We start from the raw sequence: 20,881 nt of genomic DNA on the forward strand, positions 1-20,881 counted from the left end.
TCTGCAAATACCCGCTATGTTCCTGGTAGTATGGGTCCTTGAAATGCAATGGTGGTTCGGAATGCATCTTGAACACTAGATGTTACTAAATTATGGACTTAATTTCAGTTTGTGAGGTCTATTCTACATTGTGTGGTGACTCAGATTAATAAAACAAACCGTAGTGTGTGCCGTACTCAAATTAGTGTGCGATAGGCCACACACGAGTCTTGCTTTTCAAAACTACTCTTCAGATGTCAGTAGTTCGAAATATTGGTGCTCATCTCCCTGGGCTGGTTCGTGCGAAGCGAAATTTGATACCAGATCAAGTGTCCTCTGGACAACTGCTCGCATTGAGGTAGACGCCATAAAGTCGACGTCCGTTCTTCTTGTTCTATTTGGATCCGAAGTTATATCAGCCCAGCGGTGTGGTCTACCTGAGTAATCATAGGTTTGTATGGTATCTCGTATAGACCACCATTACGCCGGGTCCCGGCTGTATTGAGCTTGATTTGCCTGGAGGTTTGTTTCTAACTTGTTGTAAGCCCTATTGACTGGCTTGACAGGCAACTCTGACAACAACTTGAAACTCTCACAACAACCCAAAATTCCTGCCGGGTTATCCAGTTTGCTAGAGAGGGTGGATCCGCTGACGAAAAGGGCCTCCACCCACCTATGTTGCTCCTTGTTCTCTGTCTATAACTTTATTTTCGACGTATGTCTTCTTAGTAGGTAGGGCCCAACGAAAGCGAAGACGACTGTATCCAGATTTCCCTGAGATCAACTCCCACCCCAAATCATCTGAATGCCCAAAAATATCGAGCATTCTACGATTTGGAATATACTTGACGAAGCAACGAAGTGCGATAAACTCTACTCCTCTGGATGACTGCATCGACCTTGATCTGGTCTGTGTACGACTATATACCAGTTTCCCGCTGGCATGGCAACTAGGCACCGAAATAGTGCTGCAGCTGTACGAAACTCTCAAAATAAAACCATGTGGAAGACGCTTATTGTGCTCACGTTAATTTTTCATCCACTACTGTTAAGCCATGTTATGGTATAGTATTTCTGTTGGGATTATGAAACCCGCTGTGGGCCGGAAAGCATTCTTTTGTAAAGATGGCTAGCCTTATCGTAGTTGCCCTTGTGGGGACGTTTATGCTTGACTTGTGCTTGCTAGTCTCTCCAAAATGACATTAATAATCATTCTAAACGTTCATTGATTCACTGAACTATGCAATTTAGCTGCAAACATTTGACCAGGCAAGGCAAATTGGTAAATCGTTAGGATGAATTGTAGCGGTGCGCCATTGTTTCAGGACGGTTTAATGCACCATCAATAGACTCATTGTTTGGTCTTTTCGATGACGTTTTTAAGTAGTCCAAGGTGATGAAAGTGATGCGGATTGGTTTAACTCATCAACTCAACGCCATGCTACTCAACTGATCAGTAGCTTGAACACAGACTGTGGAATCCTGTGACCCATATGTAAATAACAAAATACGGTTTCGTGTGACAATATTAAAAAATGGGTAGCCACTAGCATATTTGACTTCGGCTGTTTTGGGTTGAACATCAGTGAGCACAACTTCGAGTACAAACTTAGCCGCAAATCGACGAATTTTTACCAGATTGTGGTCGTTCTGTAGTGCCGAATTTTAGAAGCGTTTTGAGCACTCCTAGTGAATAAAATCTTAAAATGTCCTGTTGGTAAGTGGATTCACAAAATACTCTCGCCTGTAATGCAACCACTATGATATGGCTGTTCTGGCTTTAAAACAGATGTCGAAGATTAAACTACAACCGGAAACTCCCCATAAACACAGTGCGCTTTCGTTTATTTGAAGATTATTGGTTTGAACGAGACCCAGCACGATAATTCGGCATCGTTGGACTGAGACAAACTATATCGAGCCAAAACGCGGTCTAGCCTCACACTTTTCTCTCCAGATGTCGCACTGAACCTACCTGTTAATCTGAACTCGTGTGCCTAAATTTTTCGATACGAGTGAGTGATGGTTTGCGTTGTGACGTCTAGAGGATTTTCGACCTCATATACCCGTGCTTAGTGTCATCGGTTGGACGTTCTCAGACATTGAGATTAAATGTAATTTATCCCTGATGTATCAATAGACAGGCATCGTTGCGAAACTTCGTTCTTAAATTGCGATAGAATCAGTCAATAAGATGCCTTTGTTTCACACTTTAAACGTACCAGTCTAATGTACGAAATTAAGATCTGTAATTTATTTGCTCTGCCTGAGACTACAGCCTGCTTACTTTTTTGTAAAATGGCGAATAGCAAGAGGAAGCGTTTATCCATAATTTATTGTAGTTCGAAGGCGATTTGCAAATCAAAATCATACATAGTTTTTTCATTCCGGTATTTCTGAAGGAGAAAAAACTTGACGAACTGGTCCTTACTAGATTTCCACGATAATGGGCGGTACACCGTTCTGGGCAAACTGTCCAAACATCATGTTGTCGTAGTCATACCCTAGCTGCAGACTGTCTACAAACATATCTGCATTCCGTAACAAAGGCAGTAGGGCGACCATGAAGGAGTCACGTGAGTGTCCCGGGCGGACATTGTCTTTTGGATAGGCCTCGACTGGTGGATGATGCAAACGCAACCATGCCTGGAATGAGAAAAAGTTACTTGCAATACAGCTTTCAACGTGTCTGGAGTTTATGATTCATACTATGTTTCCAAGTGAGCAGCAGAACAATGAGGCGATCTCGTAGGATAGCTAGTTCGATTTGGAAATTCATAGGGTTTTTTGGGGTATTAACAGCTGCCTGAGTCTATGTTGCTCCTCCCGGCAATCTGTTTTGTATGTCTTTGTTTCAACTAAAGAATTCTTCCAGAGACTGATGAATCTGAGATCATTTTGTTGAAAAATAGGGGCTTGCCCGCTGAGATACCAGTGGTTGCAGGACGTTTATGAAACGTTGCTAATCACGGCACGGTGAACCATATAGTTTGTACTTGAGAACATCAACCGAGGGTCACTGCAGTTAAATATGCTTCATGCAGGCTATGTGGAGTAATGATAGGGTGTATGCCACATTTGCGTATCAGCCGCTTTTAGGTGATGAAGTTCACGGAAGTGGATTAAAATGCCGTCAACATCAAAGAAGCTGTGAGAATTCGCCGGTCGTCCCAGCCGACGTTTGTTTGTTGACCAATGAGGGAGCTAGCGATGTTCTCTCTAAGCAGTCTTGTACATTCAGTGCACGCGGACACGGCTAACACGTCCGTGCAACTGCTCCCCTGGTGTGACCGACAGAAGGACGTAAATATCATTTGAGTTTTGGAACGGTAAAGTTGGGCTGATTTGCACTCCTGGACTACCACGGCACAACGTGCTGGATAGTGCATTGTAATTTCCGGAGGGATCATCTGATTTGTGTGAAAAATTATGATCATCTGAGCAATTGGTGGAAGCCTATATAAATAGGAAGCCAATTAATTTAAACGAGCCTATGTGTGATCAGAATTGGAATCTTTCAAATGGAATTTTGTCCTGCAAGTGAAGCCAGTCCATGCTGAAAAACCGAACAGCACTGTGCAGCTGTTTCATCAGCAGTGTGCGTGTCACGAAACTTCAGAGAAATTTGAACTTCCAAGCCCCAGGCTAATGGTTAATGGCTAAGCCGTTCGGCACATGATCAGCAATAGGATCGAAACGTGCTCAGACAGAATATAGTCCTAAATAGATCTCTGCCTAGGAAGGCTGGAAGGTTAGGTGTACCTAGCCCACTCGGTGGTTGGATTCTTGGTCCTTGACTCTGCAAACAGTGCTAATATGCTTCCTAGCCTCCTAGGGAATACCCACTGTCGCTCTTTGAAACCCGATTTGTTTTCTCCTGCTATCGAATAATTAGTGTTGTGCGGAAAAAAGAATGGCACACATTCAGCCCAAGACAAGCAGATGTGCTTCGTTTGCACAACTGCGAGAAACATAAAGTCCATGGAGTCATTCGCCACACTTAGGAAATTTAGGCTTGAATAAATGCACGGATTTCGGAAACTATAGTTCCACGCAGTTTCTTCTTCATTTCTAAAATATCCCACCCGAAAAAAAAACAGGCTTCAGGTTCCATATCACTTTTATTGCGATGCCTTTAACTTGGTCACACCCACTATAGCCATGTCAAGAAATATTGCAGTTGATCAGCTAGATTTGTGCTCCTCAGGATAGAGTGTTCCCTGTACAAACCATTTATGATCGATCTTGATGGACAGTATTTTTCAGAGAATACTGCTGGCTTGATTTTCAAGAGAATTAGTCGCTGTAGAACGAAAGCAAGTTTCCTGATTGTATTATCTTTTCGTGAATTACTTGGGGAAGAACAGGAATGTATTAATGTTTCCTACTGACAGAGGGAAACGAGTCCTCCAAGCGATGTCATTACGGCGCTCATTGCTTAAGTTCACTAACTATTATCAGGGTGATTATGCCTTTTCAAATTTGATGTCTGAGAATAAAACCACTCTCAGAGTAACGTCTAACTTACGTTGAATATTTTGTCGACAAAATTGTGAAAAACGATGAAAATTGGGTCATTGGTGGCCGTGGATGTGCAACACATGGATCCGTTGATCATCCGATGAAGGCGATTGTGCATCCACCTATAGGTAGGGTCTGTATCCGGTCGACCACAATAGCCTTCGAGGGCCATATGAAAAGATCTACATTCCTCGGAATCTCGCTCCCCAGGAATAAAGTAGCTGGAATATGTTGCAAGAAAAAGGTGGCAAGTGACATGTTTGTTAGTAAATTGTCGGAAAAGTAGTCTTCATCACAGATCTGAAAATCCCAAGTAGAACGAGCTGAGTGAGCGTCTAAAACCCTATATGCGGGAAATTCAGGAAAAAAATCTTGGACTGCTCAACCGATTCGGAATTGTCATTACTAAACAATTAGCGTTTTAACGACAACACAGCAAAGCACTTAGGGGAACTTATGCCAGCTCAGTCTCCACGGGAACAATGAAGTCTTTTGGAACCGTTCAAAGAATCTGTAGACAGACAAGGTCAAATTGATGAGGGATCCATAATTCGATGAGGTTGCTTGCCTCTTGCGTCTGGAACGGCTGACTGCAGAGACGTTAAGCGTGACGCGGAATCAGACCTGTGGATGCTAATTGTGTATTCAGCCGGATTTTTGAAACTGCATGATCGAGGGACTCTAGCACACATCGCAGCGCAATGGTTTGCATGCATCCCTAACAGAAAGAGTTATGTTAAGTTACCGCCTCTGAAGCTAAGTTCCTGCAAGCACTTAATCCGGATTTCCAAAGGTGCGGGTGGGAACTAATGTCCTCAGTAGACTTACGGTTGGTGCGCAAATCCGACAAGGCAGCAAATTTCCTCCCGAACCTTACCTGAGAAATATGTGGCAAGTTTAGCACACACATGGTTAATTACAAGTACACATCTCACCGGTGGCTTTCCAGTAGGTAGAGCTCTTCGCAGTAACTTTGCCAAAAAACACCCGGGGTTGGTCTAACTACAGAAACTTCTGTGGGCTATGGTCACTACCTAGTTATAAATCTACCGGCTTCTCAAACAAGTCATGGTTCAGATTATTGGGACAAACCAGAGCTATTAATTGTCACAGCTTTCAAACAATAACCTTAATGACCACTGCTGAATAAAAGGAAATGAGAGTGATCGAACGGTGCTAGGGTCTTTGCAATGCAAAACCTCCTGATGTCGGATGGCGAAATCAGGCTCAGAACATGGGTCGGAACTGTCATAAGTGAAACTGTAGCTGATTTTCGGGTATAGCGAATTGGTAGACCATTCGTGCCTCTCCATTTAATATTCTGGTGGCTTTTTTTCTCCGATAACTAACTGCTGCTGCATCAGATTAACTGAAGAGGAGAGCGAGAGATACTACTGACACTGATCGACTTGGTACCTGGACATACAGTCCATTCTAGTCACTTTCACTTCTGCACACTGCACGATGTTCTTACCAAGTTACCTGCATAAATATGATAAATCCAATAGAATAGGGGGACGAGATGGCCCAAGTGGTTAGAGCGCGAATCTACTGACCGGAAGGTCCGTGGTTTGAATCCGACCTCCGCCACTCGACTTCCCCTGTCTAAGCTTGGGCAACCTGGTAGCATCGCAGCCCTCGTGCTTCCTTCGGGTGGCATGGCAGCTAGGCACCAGAAGGGTGCTACAGCTGAACGCTTTCTTTTTCTTCTTTCTTTCTCAACTACATGAGTTGTTTGAGTCCATCATCGAAACTCCAAAGTGACACAAACCTTCCTGTTTTGGTAATTGTTTAGTTTGGAGAATCTATATCCATGAGAATGCCAACCAAGTAGATCTTCTTTGTGTATAGTTGAGCTGGTTGTCTGTGGGAATGGTGTTGAAGTTACGTAGATTTTCGCCTCAAAGCACAATGCAGGCGTATTTTGGTGGTAATTTAGAGGTTGTGTGAAAGAGAACGACTCATGTCAATGATCATTTCCAACCACTGCCGTTGAGCAATTTGGCTGCAAATGTTTTGTCACCAACCGACGTGACATCGTCAGCGCACTGAAGTTTGCAACCGAACTGCCCAGAGGCCATCGTTACAATATGAGTTACAATTATTTTGGTCAACCGAATTACAAGGTGAAGCTAAAATGTCAACTAAACATGGTTCCGTGACTTGGCTCGATCAAAAAAAGATATCTCACACAACTTCAAGATAAGCTGCAAAAACACGTTTTATTGGTCATCGTTTTGTCCACCCTGGTTGATCCTCCTTAATCGGGAACAAAACAATAAATCGAGTTATTAAACTCCACCGGGCTTTCTCACCAATAATGAATACAAACGAATGCCACACGTAGCACACAATCTATTCTACATCACGCGTACTGGATCAGGCTCAGATGTTTTCAGAGTAAGCCTCGAATCTTTGTACTAGGACAGTGCAAACAGTAAACGATATCTGATATCTTAGTAGAAGAATCCCGGTGGGTAGTGCGAATAGCGCGGAACCTGAAGTGATTCACCGAATCTCTTGGAAAGAAAAGCAAAACCCAAATCTACATAAATGAAAAATATGTTCGTACGTCATTATCACTCATCCTTATCGTGATTATGGTTAGGTTTATACTATCAGTGCTTTTTGGTGATTAGTTGACAATCCGAAGAGTAATCCTCAGACAGAACGGGAGAGGATGCAGAGATCCACGATGAAAGATGATGAAAACATCGGTAGTAGCACATTTCAGTTTGCCCAACGTGCGATATGCATCAACTGGGATTCATACGCTAGTATCATCAAGCGAGGACTCAAAGTGGTATCGATTTATTTTGCGGAAGTAAGTGATGCTCGTATGACAGCAAGGATACCACCAATATGCCAGGGCTCAGACAGGAGTATACCTCGTATGACCATGTAAGAAGGTCGGCTGAAACGATTAACCAAACGGTGGCATTCGGCAAAGTGACTGTAGAACTGTCTACAATGTACGGGTGAAGTAGTCACAAATGTTTCATCCCCAACCTGATAAATCACCCAAGCGTACTTATCTAACAAACCTACCCGATCTAAAATCGCAACTCTCCGTGAGACCTAATTCTCGAGGTCCAATTTATCAAATATAACACCCGTCCTTGAATCAGAGGACTGATCATTTGATACTTGCTATAAGGTACTTTTGTGCTTTTTCATGAAACCGGGTTTTTTGATACCAATCACTGTTAAAACACAACCAGGCAATCAGTTGAGCCCTGGTAATCATTCACAGTCGATGGCAAAAAACAGTTACAAACATCAAAACTGATGTATTAGGTACGAGAACGATTATCGAGTGAAAAGCTAAATGGATCAGCTTAGGGTTAGAGTGAATTTTATTCACGATATCACTCGAATGATGGACAGAAAGTGACTGACTAAGCGGAATTTACTGAAATTTCTTCCAACTTTAATCGTGTAATTGTATGAGTGCAATAGCAGTCGATGAGAATCACAAGCGCCTATAAGTATCACACCGGAACCACAGTGTGCAAGTATTCATCACTTTCTGTGAGGAGCACTTTCAACGGAACCCTGCAGCGCAAACATCACATTTCCCAGGGCAGAACAGTGATTTGTCCAGGCGTTCACAGCTGTCCGGGAAACATTCAGCCCTCAGTAAACATTCACACAGAAGAGCTGACAGCGCTTTGCAACTAGCCAGAGTTTTGGACAAACAAGGTGAAGGTCAGCGCCACAATAAACATCACGGAAAACGTCGGCAACTGCATTGTGCATAGGTGGTACGATCGCGCAGTCTAAAAACACTTTACCAGCACCAGCAATCATTACGATGTCTTCATTCACGTACCGTCCACAATGGGCAGTGATTCAGGCCGTGATGCGAGTCAAGGTACAGCAGCAACCATGTGACATCCAACGACACAGTTCAAGTTTCAACTACTAATACAAATACACTTAAAATATGCCACGCATGATGACGACTCACTAATCAGGGAAGCGGAAAATCAACTATCTCATGATTGCGTTTGCCACCAAGTGCTTGCGAACCTCAATCAATGAAAAATGCGGTGAACTAACAGGTTGGAAAACTATTAAGCTGACGAATTAACCAAGGGCGCGAGAGGACGAATCGATTTCCTTTTTAGCTACTATAAAATGAAGCGTGGTGCGAAAAAAGTTGGAAACCACTCTGTCAGATGGATGTGGGTGCAGTGTACAGCCCTGCCACATGGTTTTATTTCGTGATCAAACGTTTCCGTGTCCAACTCATTTTGCGCATTCATAGATTACTCAAATGGTCGCGAAAATTTTTCGTTTGCCTAATCCAAGATGAATTTTGTGCCATGAAAAGAATATCAGATAAAGTAAGCTGAATTATTACATCTGAATAGACGAACAAGTTTGTTAGTTAACTTGGAATTCCTGACACATCTGTCAAGCGACTGAGCACCAAGTGAGTCTTCGACGTTCGGGGCATCTTTCAAATGGTGAAGAAGCCGTGACACTCACCTCAAGAGGTAAGGGTTGATTTTTGAAACCAGGCACGACCGGGAATATGCCTTGGTGTCCAGTAATATGAACGAAACGTGAATCTATTATCTATCTATCTATCTTATATAAACTACACACAGTAAGGGTGTCGGAACATTGGTTGACCTTTTCAAAGAAGAATGGAGTGGATAATGCTACTAAGTTGACAACCCGACTAGATGATTTTCACTTCGGAGATGCAAGCACTGTATGATCTCGAAAGCCTTCAAGCGATCAATGAAACGATCGACCTCGAATGGCAATGCTTTTTGCGGATGGACCACCGTAAGTCAATCAAACTTCGTTTACGGTTTTACTTCACTAATTGTTCAGGTTTCCCACCAAATGCCTCATCGAAACTGATCTTCATCCCTTATTCAAGTTACGTGCGTCCAAATCATCTACGATAACCTTGGTTAACCCCAGTCGGTCGTAAAAGGACTGCTAACAAAGCGCTGTTTTGTATTTGGAGCCCTTTTAACAAAATCTGATGCGCTTGAGTTAAGGACTAAGAAACAGATGGTTTGTTCGCAATACCCGATCACCATCGGGGGCTATGGCTGATCACTGACGCAACTCATAGGCAGTAAGGCTACAACTGCTAGCTGCGGCAAACTCAACTGGTAATCACATTCTGAAGATGATGGATTAAAGTCGCATCATATTGGGTGATCAGCTGCGCAACCCGGTCACCCATCAGTGGTCATTTATTCTCGCGTGGGAACTAAGTGTTTCCAACCGACTTTCTCAAAGCAATCCACAATTCATGAGTCATGTTCACTGACCTCACAACTATGGAGAGTGATCTCATGCTCCTCAAACAAGCGGTAGGAAATTGATAACAATAAAATCACGTGAGCGACACGCCTGCTTATCATATAATGCAGAGGCAGCAAGGACAGTTCAGGTATTGGAACGCCAGTTACCTTTTCTCAAATTCCTGTAGCCACATTCTCGCACAGTAACAGTGCGTTATCGTATGCTTTACGGATTTCGGACCTTAGATAATTAAAAAAACCGGATTCTATTGAAAGCCTCTGAAGATCCATTTAGGAACAATCTCTACAGTGTCGTCGTCCAACTGTACTNAATACAGTTGGTGGCCCAAGAACCATAAAGATATCGTAGCTAGGCGATCAAAGTACCGAAAGTTAAACTGCGTCATCTTTACCAATAGTCGATAAAACCGAGTAGCCACAGTCGATATTTTACGCACCTAAGTACGTGATCGTATAACTTTATGAGATTGAACAGACGTCTGCAGCATTTAGTGTGTGCAAAGTCTCCGACCTATGGTGACAGGTACCACTAGTCCTGTCACTCTGTTGGTGCTGTGCTGGTCATTGCATGTCCAGGCACTGATTCCACATGAATGTGTAAAAAACGTTTCCACACCCGAAAAAGTATGCTGCCCTCGCGATCCTCACAATGGTATGATTTGTGGTGGTCCAGATCGAGGTTTCTGTCAACATATTGAAGCTGGACAAGAGAGCATACCTGAAGTGTTGTGGGTGGATGATCGTATTGAGTGGCCCACTCGATTTATTCAATATGCTTGCCAATGTGGGGAACGGTTTTTCGGGGTGACATGTGAGCAGTGTTGGTTCGGCTGGACCGGTCCAAACTGCGATCAACCGGAGAGGCGAATTCGACGAGATATCCGAACTTACTCGCCCGACGAACTGAAAATCTTCAAAGATGTTTTGACTCGAAGTTGGTCATGGCCTTCACGCTTCATGGTCCTTGACGAATCTACGAATAGTAGATCAGACCCACTGAACAATCCGAAATTTTTGTCTGCAAGTGTTCAATATTATATCACATTCTTACATAATTACAGCTCCAGGACCACTTTGTACAAGAGTAAATTCATGTGTGAAGAGTATGGCATCCTGGACTTCAGCCACGATGGACCAGGATTTCCCACGTGGCATCGTTACTTAATGCTTATTTGGGAACGTATGCTAGCCGAAATTGCATGGAAGGCGCACGGAATCAAGAATTTCGCACTCCCCTACTGGGATTGGGTGGGACTGGTGAAATGCGATATTTGTGACAATAAATACATCGGAGCGCCTGGTAAAAGAGACAAAGATGGCACGCGGTTGGATTCCGAATCAATATTTTACAATGCTACAAGCTACTGCTGGGAGCCGGAACCAGGCATGGTTTGTTCTGGCTGTCAGGCCAGTGGTCGAGTTGGTAAGCTAGTGAGAAGATTCGTGAGCGAAGTGTTTCCAACTCTTGCTGATATTGGCTTTATGCTTGATCTGAAGAAGTGAGTCATCCTGGTTGTTTGTTATGCTCTGTTTGATGTGTTCGTGAAGCAAGAATCCATTTAGACGAAGGTATGGGAATTAATATGATTGATCTTCGTGACTCCACCCTGTCTAGAAAGGATCGCTTTTGGGCTGACTTGAGGTCACATGTTTTGAGCTTGTGATAGTTATTCTCGCAATACTGAGTCCTTCGCAATGGGACAAGCCGAATAGTTTATGTATATTCTTTGGGTTCCTGAGCTACATGTTTGGAGCTTGGGAACCTTCTTGGGTTAGAGCAGAGGGGTTCAAACAGAAGTTCTTTTACTTTAAATCTAAATCCTGAAGTTCAGACTGCAAGTGTTCCGACACATACAGCATCCTCGTCACTTTCGGAACGCAAGACAGGTATGCAACTAAATGTCATAGCTGAGCAGTTAGAATTTTGATTCCAATTTAACACGTTGTTTATCAGGTTTGGTGGCGTTTTCAGGTGCGGTTTATATAGTGCAAATAGATATCTGCCATGCGCCTCACTTCCTCACCTTGTCGCTCCTCCGCTGGATTTGTTGTTTATGCGTACGGTTCATGACAAAACACTCGTTCAAATCCAAGCTCAAAACACCTGACATGGTGGTCTGAGTGTGGTAGGTATGTCCGTTAGTGAATTTATCATTAACCACTGAGCCACTGAGATGGCTTAGCGACTAACACGCCAACTTACTAACCCGAAGATTCGATTGCTCTCGTCTAGGAATGGGTAACGTAATATCTCAACCATCGTGTTTCCTTCGGCTGGCTTGGCAGCCAGACACCGAAAGGGCGTTACAGCTGGAAGATTATAATAATTATTATTATTACGTTCAGACTGCAGTGATGTACATACAGTAGAGGTTCTATACACTCCGCTTTATTCAATTGCTCGAATTAACAGAACCCTGGTTTCGTAGCTCTAAGGTTTTCCAAAGAAACGTTTATGCGGACTCGGTAGTCTTAGAAATGAACTGAGACTAGAAGGTAGAAACCTAAAACTTCATTGAATCGCATCAATGCGCTTGTCTCATTGTGCAAGGATTTAGTCAATGGAAGTCAGTTTTGCTGACGGATAGGAGTGAATGAAATTCGCGGGAATCATAGATGTACTAATCAAGATGTAAGTCGTGGTGTTTTGCGCAGAGAGATTCCCGTTTGGCCTGCTGAAATCTGACTGGTGAACCCAAAAAACGGGACTATAATGAGTAAATATATTATATATATACTATATGTACTGCTATTTACTAAATTAAGGCTCTCAAAAGCACGACCACGCATTGATGCTTGGTGTTGTAATGTTACAGACAAACTTGTTCACTTTTCTCTCCTGACAATACACATGACATATGCTAGTACCATCGGAAACCACTCGAGTTCAGTTTTGAAACTTCTTAAAGTTACTAGAAACCAGCTACGAAGGGAGGGTAGGCGGCTTCAATAATTTCCATGGATTATACAGAGGATTGATATCTATAGGAATCTCTGTTTTTAGCTACTTTGTTAGTGGAGAACGTGACAATCCGCGTTGCGAATCTTTCCACATGGCTTTGGAGGGCTTCTGTGGTCGCCCTGGAGCCGATTCGACTGGTCTTTGGATGCATAACAAAGTGCACAATATGATTGATGGAGCGATGGGCAGCACGGCTACCGCCACCGATGACCCTCTTTTCATCCTTCATCACAGTTTTGTCGACAAACTTCTATCGGTGAGTCAGCCAAATTTTGTATCATCGCCGTTGAAACTAGCAATTTTTGCGCCTGACTGCGCTATATCAGAAAAGCATAGTGTGTTTCAATTTTTTCAGAAATTTTCCTGTCAGCTGAGCACGTGTGCACTTAATATTAAACTGCGTCGATTTTTTAAGGGAAGCTACTCAACAGATCGCAACTAGTCTTGTGCTTCCCAGGAAAAGCATTCCCCGAGTTTCCGTCAACTTCATGTTCTACTTGAACCTAAGTGGGACGCGATTCGTGAAGCACGCTCATTTGCACACTAATTCGATTTTAACGGCAGTCTCAACTGAATCCTAGCTGAATATCCTATCTCATCGATTTCCCGAAAATCGTCCGAACTGGAACTTAAGGTGGCGTTTATATAGCGCATTAGGGAATATCATAAGTGAGAGTTCTATCTACGGCTCACATGAGTCTCCCAGTGACATTAACATAATTTGCAAATGAGTGCATTTCGTCACCTGCATTCGAGTAGAATATTAAGTTAACGAAAACTCGGGGATGACGCCAATCTACTGAACTCCAAAAAAGGCAAGACCTGTCCTAGGCTGTCGAGGACTTTTCAGCAACCTTAGAAATGATATGTTTCGCTAAGAATATTTCTATGATTGTGGGTAGTGAAGCCTTGGTGTCAACACCGATGAGGCCGCCCATGATGATGACGAGAATATCAACACACCACGCTCGCAACATGTTCAGGGTCTGATTCGGAGAATGCGAATTATGTAGCCTTTTCATCCGTTTGTCGAAACTCGTTGGATCGCTGTCCTGAGAATTTTGCTGTTTGTTTTCCCTCATATAGACATCGTTTCTCAGAGGTGATGTTGTAAAACATCTCATCCATCAATTACCCAACTTGAACTACTGTGAAATACCAAGACATCAGTGTACGTAGTGCTTCCACCCACGAGTGTTTAGGCTAGATCAAACGTCTGGTACTCGGCCACGTAAGCACACGTCTGAAACGTACCGCAGTATTTCGGAGAAAAACCGCGGATGCGGAATGGCCCGATCGGTCTTCGTTCTTAGCGGTCTCTCTAGAGGAGAACACTGTTTTTTTTACCATGTAGTGATGTAGGTACTATAATGACGGTGTAGTAACCTAATAAAACATCGGTGAACAAAACTGCGGCAACTACAACGACTGTGTGACGAGTACGCGGTTATTACAGCTGACAATGACGATGATGATGACGGCCCTATTATACAACACTTGCAGTATGATAAACAGCCCCTCATGAAGACCATATTTATCGTCCGCGAAAAACGTCACCGTGGAAGAAGTAGGATAACTCCGTTAGGAATTCACCAGGTTACAAACGCCAGTTAGACTTGTAACACGAGCAATTATGCAGATTCAAAAATGTAGGATGTTACATTGGCGGACATACTAAGAGGCTGGCAACTCTTAAGACTAAAACCGGTTCGGTGTTTGGACCAAAGATGCCACAACTTTTGAAATCACCTTCAAAAATCTAGTATGTTCCGACAAAGTTGTACGGGCTGGTTTGTATCTACTTGACAACGTAAAACAAAACAATTGGTTTACTTTTCTCAGGACACGGTGCATCCCCGTTGTCTCCTTTCGAAGAAACAAACTCCCAGAAGAGGTCACTTTCAGCAAAACTGTTGGAGATATCTTCTCAAGGGAATTATAGTAAAATGGATCTCTTTCGAGGGACTGTCTCCAGAGAATCACCAAATGCGATCTTTTTCCATACGTGGTCTCTTCCAGGACATATCTAAACATACATCACAAAGGAACATGCAAAAATATTCTCTACATGGAAGTTGTGCAAGTTTTGCGGATTAAGCTATGTGTTGTGATCCCCAATCAAGCCAATTCACCTGAATACCACTGTTCGGATGCGTCAAAAGGCACCAACATCCAGTGAACAAAACTTTTGTCCTGCTCTTTATTGCGAGAGAATCTGTTTGGTGGAGGTCGTCAGTCAAACTCAACACTGACGGGACCAGACTTGAGTGGACCCAGTTCAGAAAAATGGTCCCACTTGAGAGGGATTGTTGTAGTTTGTGTTTGCTGAGTTCACAAAGTGTCTAGGCGAAATCGAACCGGTACGGAATCCGTCGAATTAGGAATTTGTGGTAAACTATTTTGACACGTGGCCCCATCGATATGTAGAAAGAAATATGCATGTGAACGCAGATCGAAGTCCTTCTAATTGAAAATCCGTCCAGGTTGTTTTAAAATTGTGCCTGTTGTAGGACCACAGATGAGCGTGTGCCCCATTCGATTGGGTCGCAGTGATCTAGTTATCCGAACGCAAATCAGTTGTCCATTGTGATCTAAAATGCAGCTGTACAGTAGGTTACAATATCTAGGCCGGTTGAGCGAACATAGTTTGTGAATATATCTAAAAATCATGAGGTTCTCTTGCTTCGGCAGTGAAGTTACCACAACCAACGTAGCCTAACGTCCCCTGTTTACATCGCGGGAATGTCCCTCCGAATAGAGGAATGCCCTCCCGTGGTCCCGTGCAAAATGCCCGCAAAGTGAAAGGTGTCCCGTCAATGGAGATGCTTCAGAGGAATAAATAACGTCCTAATATTCATATTAGACGTATTACAAAAGGTGCAGGTTAGCATGTCGGCCTGCTTGTCTTGGGTTTTCGGCTTGGCTACCCAGCCGTGCTTACTGGTGAAGAGACCGACAGCTTGGCATAGACTATCTGACTGACCTGATGCCGTTTTGACCTTTATCAGAACCCTGATCAGCGTCGTACATAAAACAGAGGCATCTTTCCAACCATAATGCTCATGATCTGAAATTCACTGATACTCGTTATGAACTAACGTCTCACGCAATCTCTCATTCTGTGTAATTGTAGATGTGGTACCGCCGACACAAACCACCTTTCGATGCCTACCCTAACCACGATGTTCGACCAGGCCACAAACGGGATGCATTTTTGGCAACCATGTTCCCCTTGGTACGTAATGGAGACATGTTCACGGATGTAAACAACCTCGGATACGATTACGACAAACCCGATATGGTTGGTCCACTTGCACTCAACCGTGAAGAGCCCTTTCACCTCCACGCGTGAAGTTACAACAATGAACAATACAAGAATGGGAGTAAAATATGAAGAGAGTTATTATCTTGTTCCAAATTCGATGAAGTCGGGTTAGATAAACCAGACATTTATGAAAGTGTTTATCCTAAACAATTTGAACGAACAGCATTAAATTGGAAAATATGATTCAAAAACATTTATTTGCCTACTGAAGAAAACCTTCAATTTTTGCTCCAAGCAGTCCGGACAAATGCTTCGTTTAACTTAAGATTTCGGTTTAAAAATCATCCAGTCTTGATGAGATTCAAACACACACGGCGATTGGATTTAATCTGTTGGATCAATGTGGCCTAATCGTCGACGAGAAGAGAGGGCAAAATTCAACCTACCCGTTCTTTGAATTCCTTGAATTGGTCGCTTTTTTCAGCCATATCGTGACCCCATTTAGACGCACAAGAAAGCAGACAAGCAATATTAAGTGTGTTTTCCTTTATGGAAGCTTTGAAAATCTTTGATACTACCTGATGCGGACTATTGTCATTGATAGTTTCGAGCAAGTTTAATCCCAGGGTGTCCTTTTTTAGGCATGCAGTTCTTACAAGTCATGAGTTGTGACAGTTTGTTTATCAAAATTCATTTTCACGTATGGGTGTTTCTGAAATCCTGGATTCCAATTTAGGATTCCATTTCTGATGGAACTAGACAAATTTTTAGCCATTTTTTTCATTGTTCAGCCGCCCATCAGGAGTTTTTCTAGTCGGTCCGCCCTACGCACATCCGTACTTCCCGTAACGCCTTACGAATTTGGTTTAAATACTGGGTGCAGTTGAATCATACGGTGTAATCAGTTAGAATAGGACACTAGCCTAGCAAATCAAAACACACTAGCCTAGAGAAGATAACCGGCACAGTAGTCCGAGAGAAGTACGTTATGGTGGTTCATTATGATGAGTCACACGTAAGTAAATAGAGCCATGCTTTTAAAGGAAACTACTCACAAGTTGCTGAAAACTCTTCGACAGCCAAGGAATATCATAAACGAGAGATTCAGTAGAGTCTCTCGTGAGAACCAAATTGATTTGCAAATGAGTGTACTTCTCGAAGAGATTCATGCTTAGTTCACTCACCAGCATGATTTGTTGGATGAATGTAGGCAAACTGGCTGTATGAGAGCGACCTATCTGAGAGCTTTCCTATATACCATTCATAGGCGTCGAATGTCGCGTGGATTCACATCCTCGACCTGACAGGTGTTAAGGTCGGTTTGAAATGTGACAATGATCGATCTCATGGTTGGCCGTTGACTGTGCGTTGGCAAGCGTGCCACGTTCGATCAGTTTCACCTCAAATGATCAGCCGAATGTTCTTTGAGCATCTATTGTTTGTCCTAACAACCGTAGCACGGTTGGTTCGTTTATGACTACCGGTGTGATTTATTTTTCTTGCTGCTTCTGGAAATGTCTGGGGGGATACCGACCTTGTCGAGAGTTACTCTTCTTTAGACGAGGCTCTCCACTTTCCATCCAAAGTCGCCTGGTGGTTTGGCGTTGTGGCATGTGAAGCTGACTTATCGCCGGGTCCCAACTCATGCAACTTCTCGCTGTCGTTCCTCTCGTCCACCTCTGCGAGAAGAACCTTCACAGCCGCACGGTAGGACAAGGTTCCACTGGTGACACAGTGATTGTTTTTCGTGGTAGTTGAAATGAAGGATTCTAGTACTCTTCGGACAGTTTTGTATGTCTCTGCCGCAATGCTCAGGTGCACAGCAAAATTGAGGAATTTCTTGGTTCGTTCCGTCTGTAGATGAGTGAGTGAGCCAACAAACACGAATCAGATAGAGGATTCATACCAATATGCTATCCCTGAAGTAAGGGACATTGCTTTTCAGCCTTCCTCAGCTGGCTTGTCGGGGCTTCATGAAATTATTTGCTCTCCGGACACACATCAATCGTGAATGTGTTCAGAATGCGTATTCGAAAGAATGAGGCGCACATCCGATGTGCTTTCGTTCGTATTCTAAGCATGGAATTTTCTTTCGAAGGTAGTATTATGCAGCAAAAACCTGAATATTCCAATTCCACGTTGCTCTCTTGCAGGTTTAAAAAAGGCCGACGGATTTGCTGAGGCAATCATTCCGGCAGGTTTCTATTTAGTTCGATAATTTGTCTTATGAGCAAACGATATCCAGATACCGTTCCTGCCAGTTGAAGAGAAAAACTTGTCCACGAAAGCTTTTTCACTGGAGTCCTGATTCGCCCAAGCGGATGAGTCTTAATTGGTAGAATACACCATTTTTCTCCTAGTTTCCTTCATAATACGTGACTCAGATAACTGGGCTGGCTCAACAGTCTAGCTCAATCTACCTGATAAGCCCTCAATCGAGAAACCAGTCATATACAATATGAAATACGAACATGCGTACAAGGTTTGTTTTCTTTCGGCCACTGGTTAGCTTAAAGTTCCAACTAAGCCCCATCTTATGTTCCTATCATCAAACGAAAACAGAACCAGTTGTTCCACAGCGACTGTTTGCCCTATGTCTCTAGGTTCGTTTGTATACTTTGCAGCGGCGAACGAAACCGCTGAAGATTTGGGGTGCAAATCCTTGTTACGGGTTAAAACTAGAATGACTGCACTGTCAGTTTCACTTTACCGTTTGTAAGCTCAGGCTACCGAGGGGTATCGATCGTTCAGGTTGGTGAGCCTCGGTCGGGTTCCCCGGTTATCAATTGAGATTTCGTCCTATAAATAAAACCAATATATTGACGACAATCCGAGAAGAGCTGTACAGCTGTTTCATGCTTATTTGGAATCATCACCAGTGAGCATCTCAGGAGAGTTCAGAGTTTCGAGCCTGTGCTATCCAGACTAGCAATCTGAGCCCTTAACCATACCGCCACTAGCGGCTGATTAGCTCGTACTTGATTAGGATTCAGCAACGCTCATTCCTTTATCACGAAATTCACATCATGTAGTCACGCATGTTGACTGACCCCTAGATTGACCACTTTTCACACTATGGTTACACTCATCTGAATTCATTCTAAAGTCACACCATCAAAAACTCCAATTTCTGTCGGGAAGATATTCAGGATGGATTGAAAAATCAGAGAAGGATGTGGTCGTAACGCCATGATGTCTCCCTCAGAAAGCATCGTACAGCCACTAAGAGAAAACGGGAGAATGAGCCCTTAATTTTTGCCCCTTCGAAGGTCTACCCAAAGCAGTGAAAACAACTCGGACTCTTCCCGATGTTTCGCCATGTGGAGAACCCTCGTGAGATGCCTGCTGGTGTATCGGGAAGTTTCATTACTAGATTCTGGTATTCGTTGGTTTTAGCCTGAGGTAAATTCTAACTCAACCCATTGGAGTGCTTCATAATGGTAAAATATCTTTTGATCAGCTGATTGAAAAGGGTCAGGTTAAGGAAATTCCCAGTTTGAATCTAAATTAATGAATGAAACAGAAAAAAAACTTTCCCTTTTGTCGTACGAGTATACATTCTCCAAATCATAACTAACAGCTGACCGAGTGTTATAGGTAGCACCGTTGTCTTTTTGAGGTGAATTACGAACAGCTGTGACCGTCGCAAGCGAGGAGAAAAATGTCTGGTTTTTCAAAGATCCTAACACCGGTTCAAACGGCAATGTCAGATCAAAAACTTCAGATATGGTTCTGGTTCTCTCAATCGCAGACAACAGTACTTAGGAGATAGAATGCCAATTTCTGAATGGCACATGTTATACTCTAGTCTGAGAGGCTAGTTATGTTGCACTCTACCCACGCCCTTCTAGACACCCTCTCCATTGCAAGTTAGATTATAGCTGGTGCGGGGGCCAAACGCAGGTGCGTACATCTGTACAGTGAAAATGCAGCATCCGGAATAGATGATCGAGAAAACAGCGTAAAGTGCCCGAATATTGAAGATCCGATAAAACAGCCTTTCCCGTAACGAACGTGAATATGGAACACAATAATGCAGTGTTGCGCGGTCTTCCCTGTCTAACCAGATTTCACTTACAGGAGACTAGCAAATTTTCATGTCAAATGTTTGCTTTGCTGTTTGCCATGGTAGTGCCAACGGAACGAGAGGCTCCTTCTGTCTGGACAGTTCCTACTTTCATTTGTGAGCAGCAGTGGCTTCAGAAAATTTCGCATCGTTGTTTATTGTACTGAACACTACATCACCTGTGTTCGTTGGATGGATGCCATTCGTGTCCTCACCCGTACGATGGGTAACCGACGAGGTTGGCAGTGTACAATGTGATCTGTTTATCGTGGCCTGTGCGGAACTGTAGGAACAATGCCCGAATGTGATTATCTTCAGCGTTGGATGTGCTCCTAAACATGTGCAACAAAGCCAGTCAATCAACACATAGCATAAAGGGCCAATAAAAAACCAGGCAGTCACGTGGCTGACTGCCCACGAAGACATTGCACACTTTCTAAAAAAAAGTAAAAAGCTGAGTTCATCATCATCACCATCAACGACAGCATGACATCAGTGCTCAACACCGATGCTTCACTGCTGTACAGCCATGACTTATTTGAAAGCCTTATTGTAGAGAAAAGAATAAAGGTGGATGGGGGAGGGACTTAGTGCTAGCTTAACACAATCATTCCGAGGTGCCTACACCTCCAGACATTCATTCAGGCAATCTGGACAGAAACTGACAACAAGAACGCCACTGACATCGGTTGGCAGCCATATCTTGTAGTGTCTCCAACCAGGCACAGTGAGGATCACGCGGTCCCCATCCTGGAAGGCCAGTAGCACCGACAGCACCCAAGCGTCTCGTGATC

General features: G+C 43.4%; 2 protein-coding genes across 2 annotated transcripts in view; one reads left to right on the forward strand and one right to left on the reverse strand.

The window, feature by feature from the left end:
* Positions 1 to 2,300: 2,300 nt before the first annotated feature.
* Positions 2,301 to 20,881, reverse strand: part of T265_07191 (hypothetical protein) — a gene marked incomplete at both ends in the record, with an annotated part of 36,052 nt that continues 17,471 nt past the window's right edge. Inside the window, 2 exons of the mRNA XM_009172647.1 lie at positions 2,301 to 2,625; positions 4,508 to 4,721. Of these exons, the coding sequence (XP_009170911.1) occupies positions 2,410 to 2,625; positions 4,508 to 4,721 (430 nt within the window). The remainder of the gene's footprint in view (positions 2,626 to 4,507; positions 4,722 to 20,881) is intronic.
* Positions 10,198 to 20,881, forward strand: part of T265_07190 (hypothetical protein) — a gene marked incomplete at both ends in the record, with an annotated part of 52,445 nt that continues 41,761 nt past the window's right edge. The window contains 3 exons of the mRNA XM_009172646.1: positions 10,198 to 11,293; positions 12,799 to 13,012; positions 15,890 to 16,104. Coding sequence (XP_009170910.1) covers positions 10,308 to 11,293; positions 12,799 to 13,012; positions 15,890 to 16,104 — 1,415 coding nt within the window. The remainder of the gene's footprint in view (positions 11,294 to 12,798; positions 13,013 to 15,889; positions 16,105 to 20,881) is intronic.

The sequence above is a fragment of the Opisthorchis viverrini genome (genome assembly GCF_000715545.1).
Source record: "Opisthorchis viverrini unplaced genomic scaffold opera_v5_162, whole genome shotgun sequence".
In the NCBI taxonomy this organism is placed as follows: domain Eukaryota; kingdom Metazoa; phylum Platyhelminthes; class Trematoda; order Opisthorchiida; family Opisthorchiidae; genus Opisthorchis; species Opisthorchis viverrini.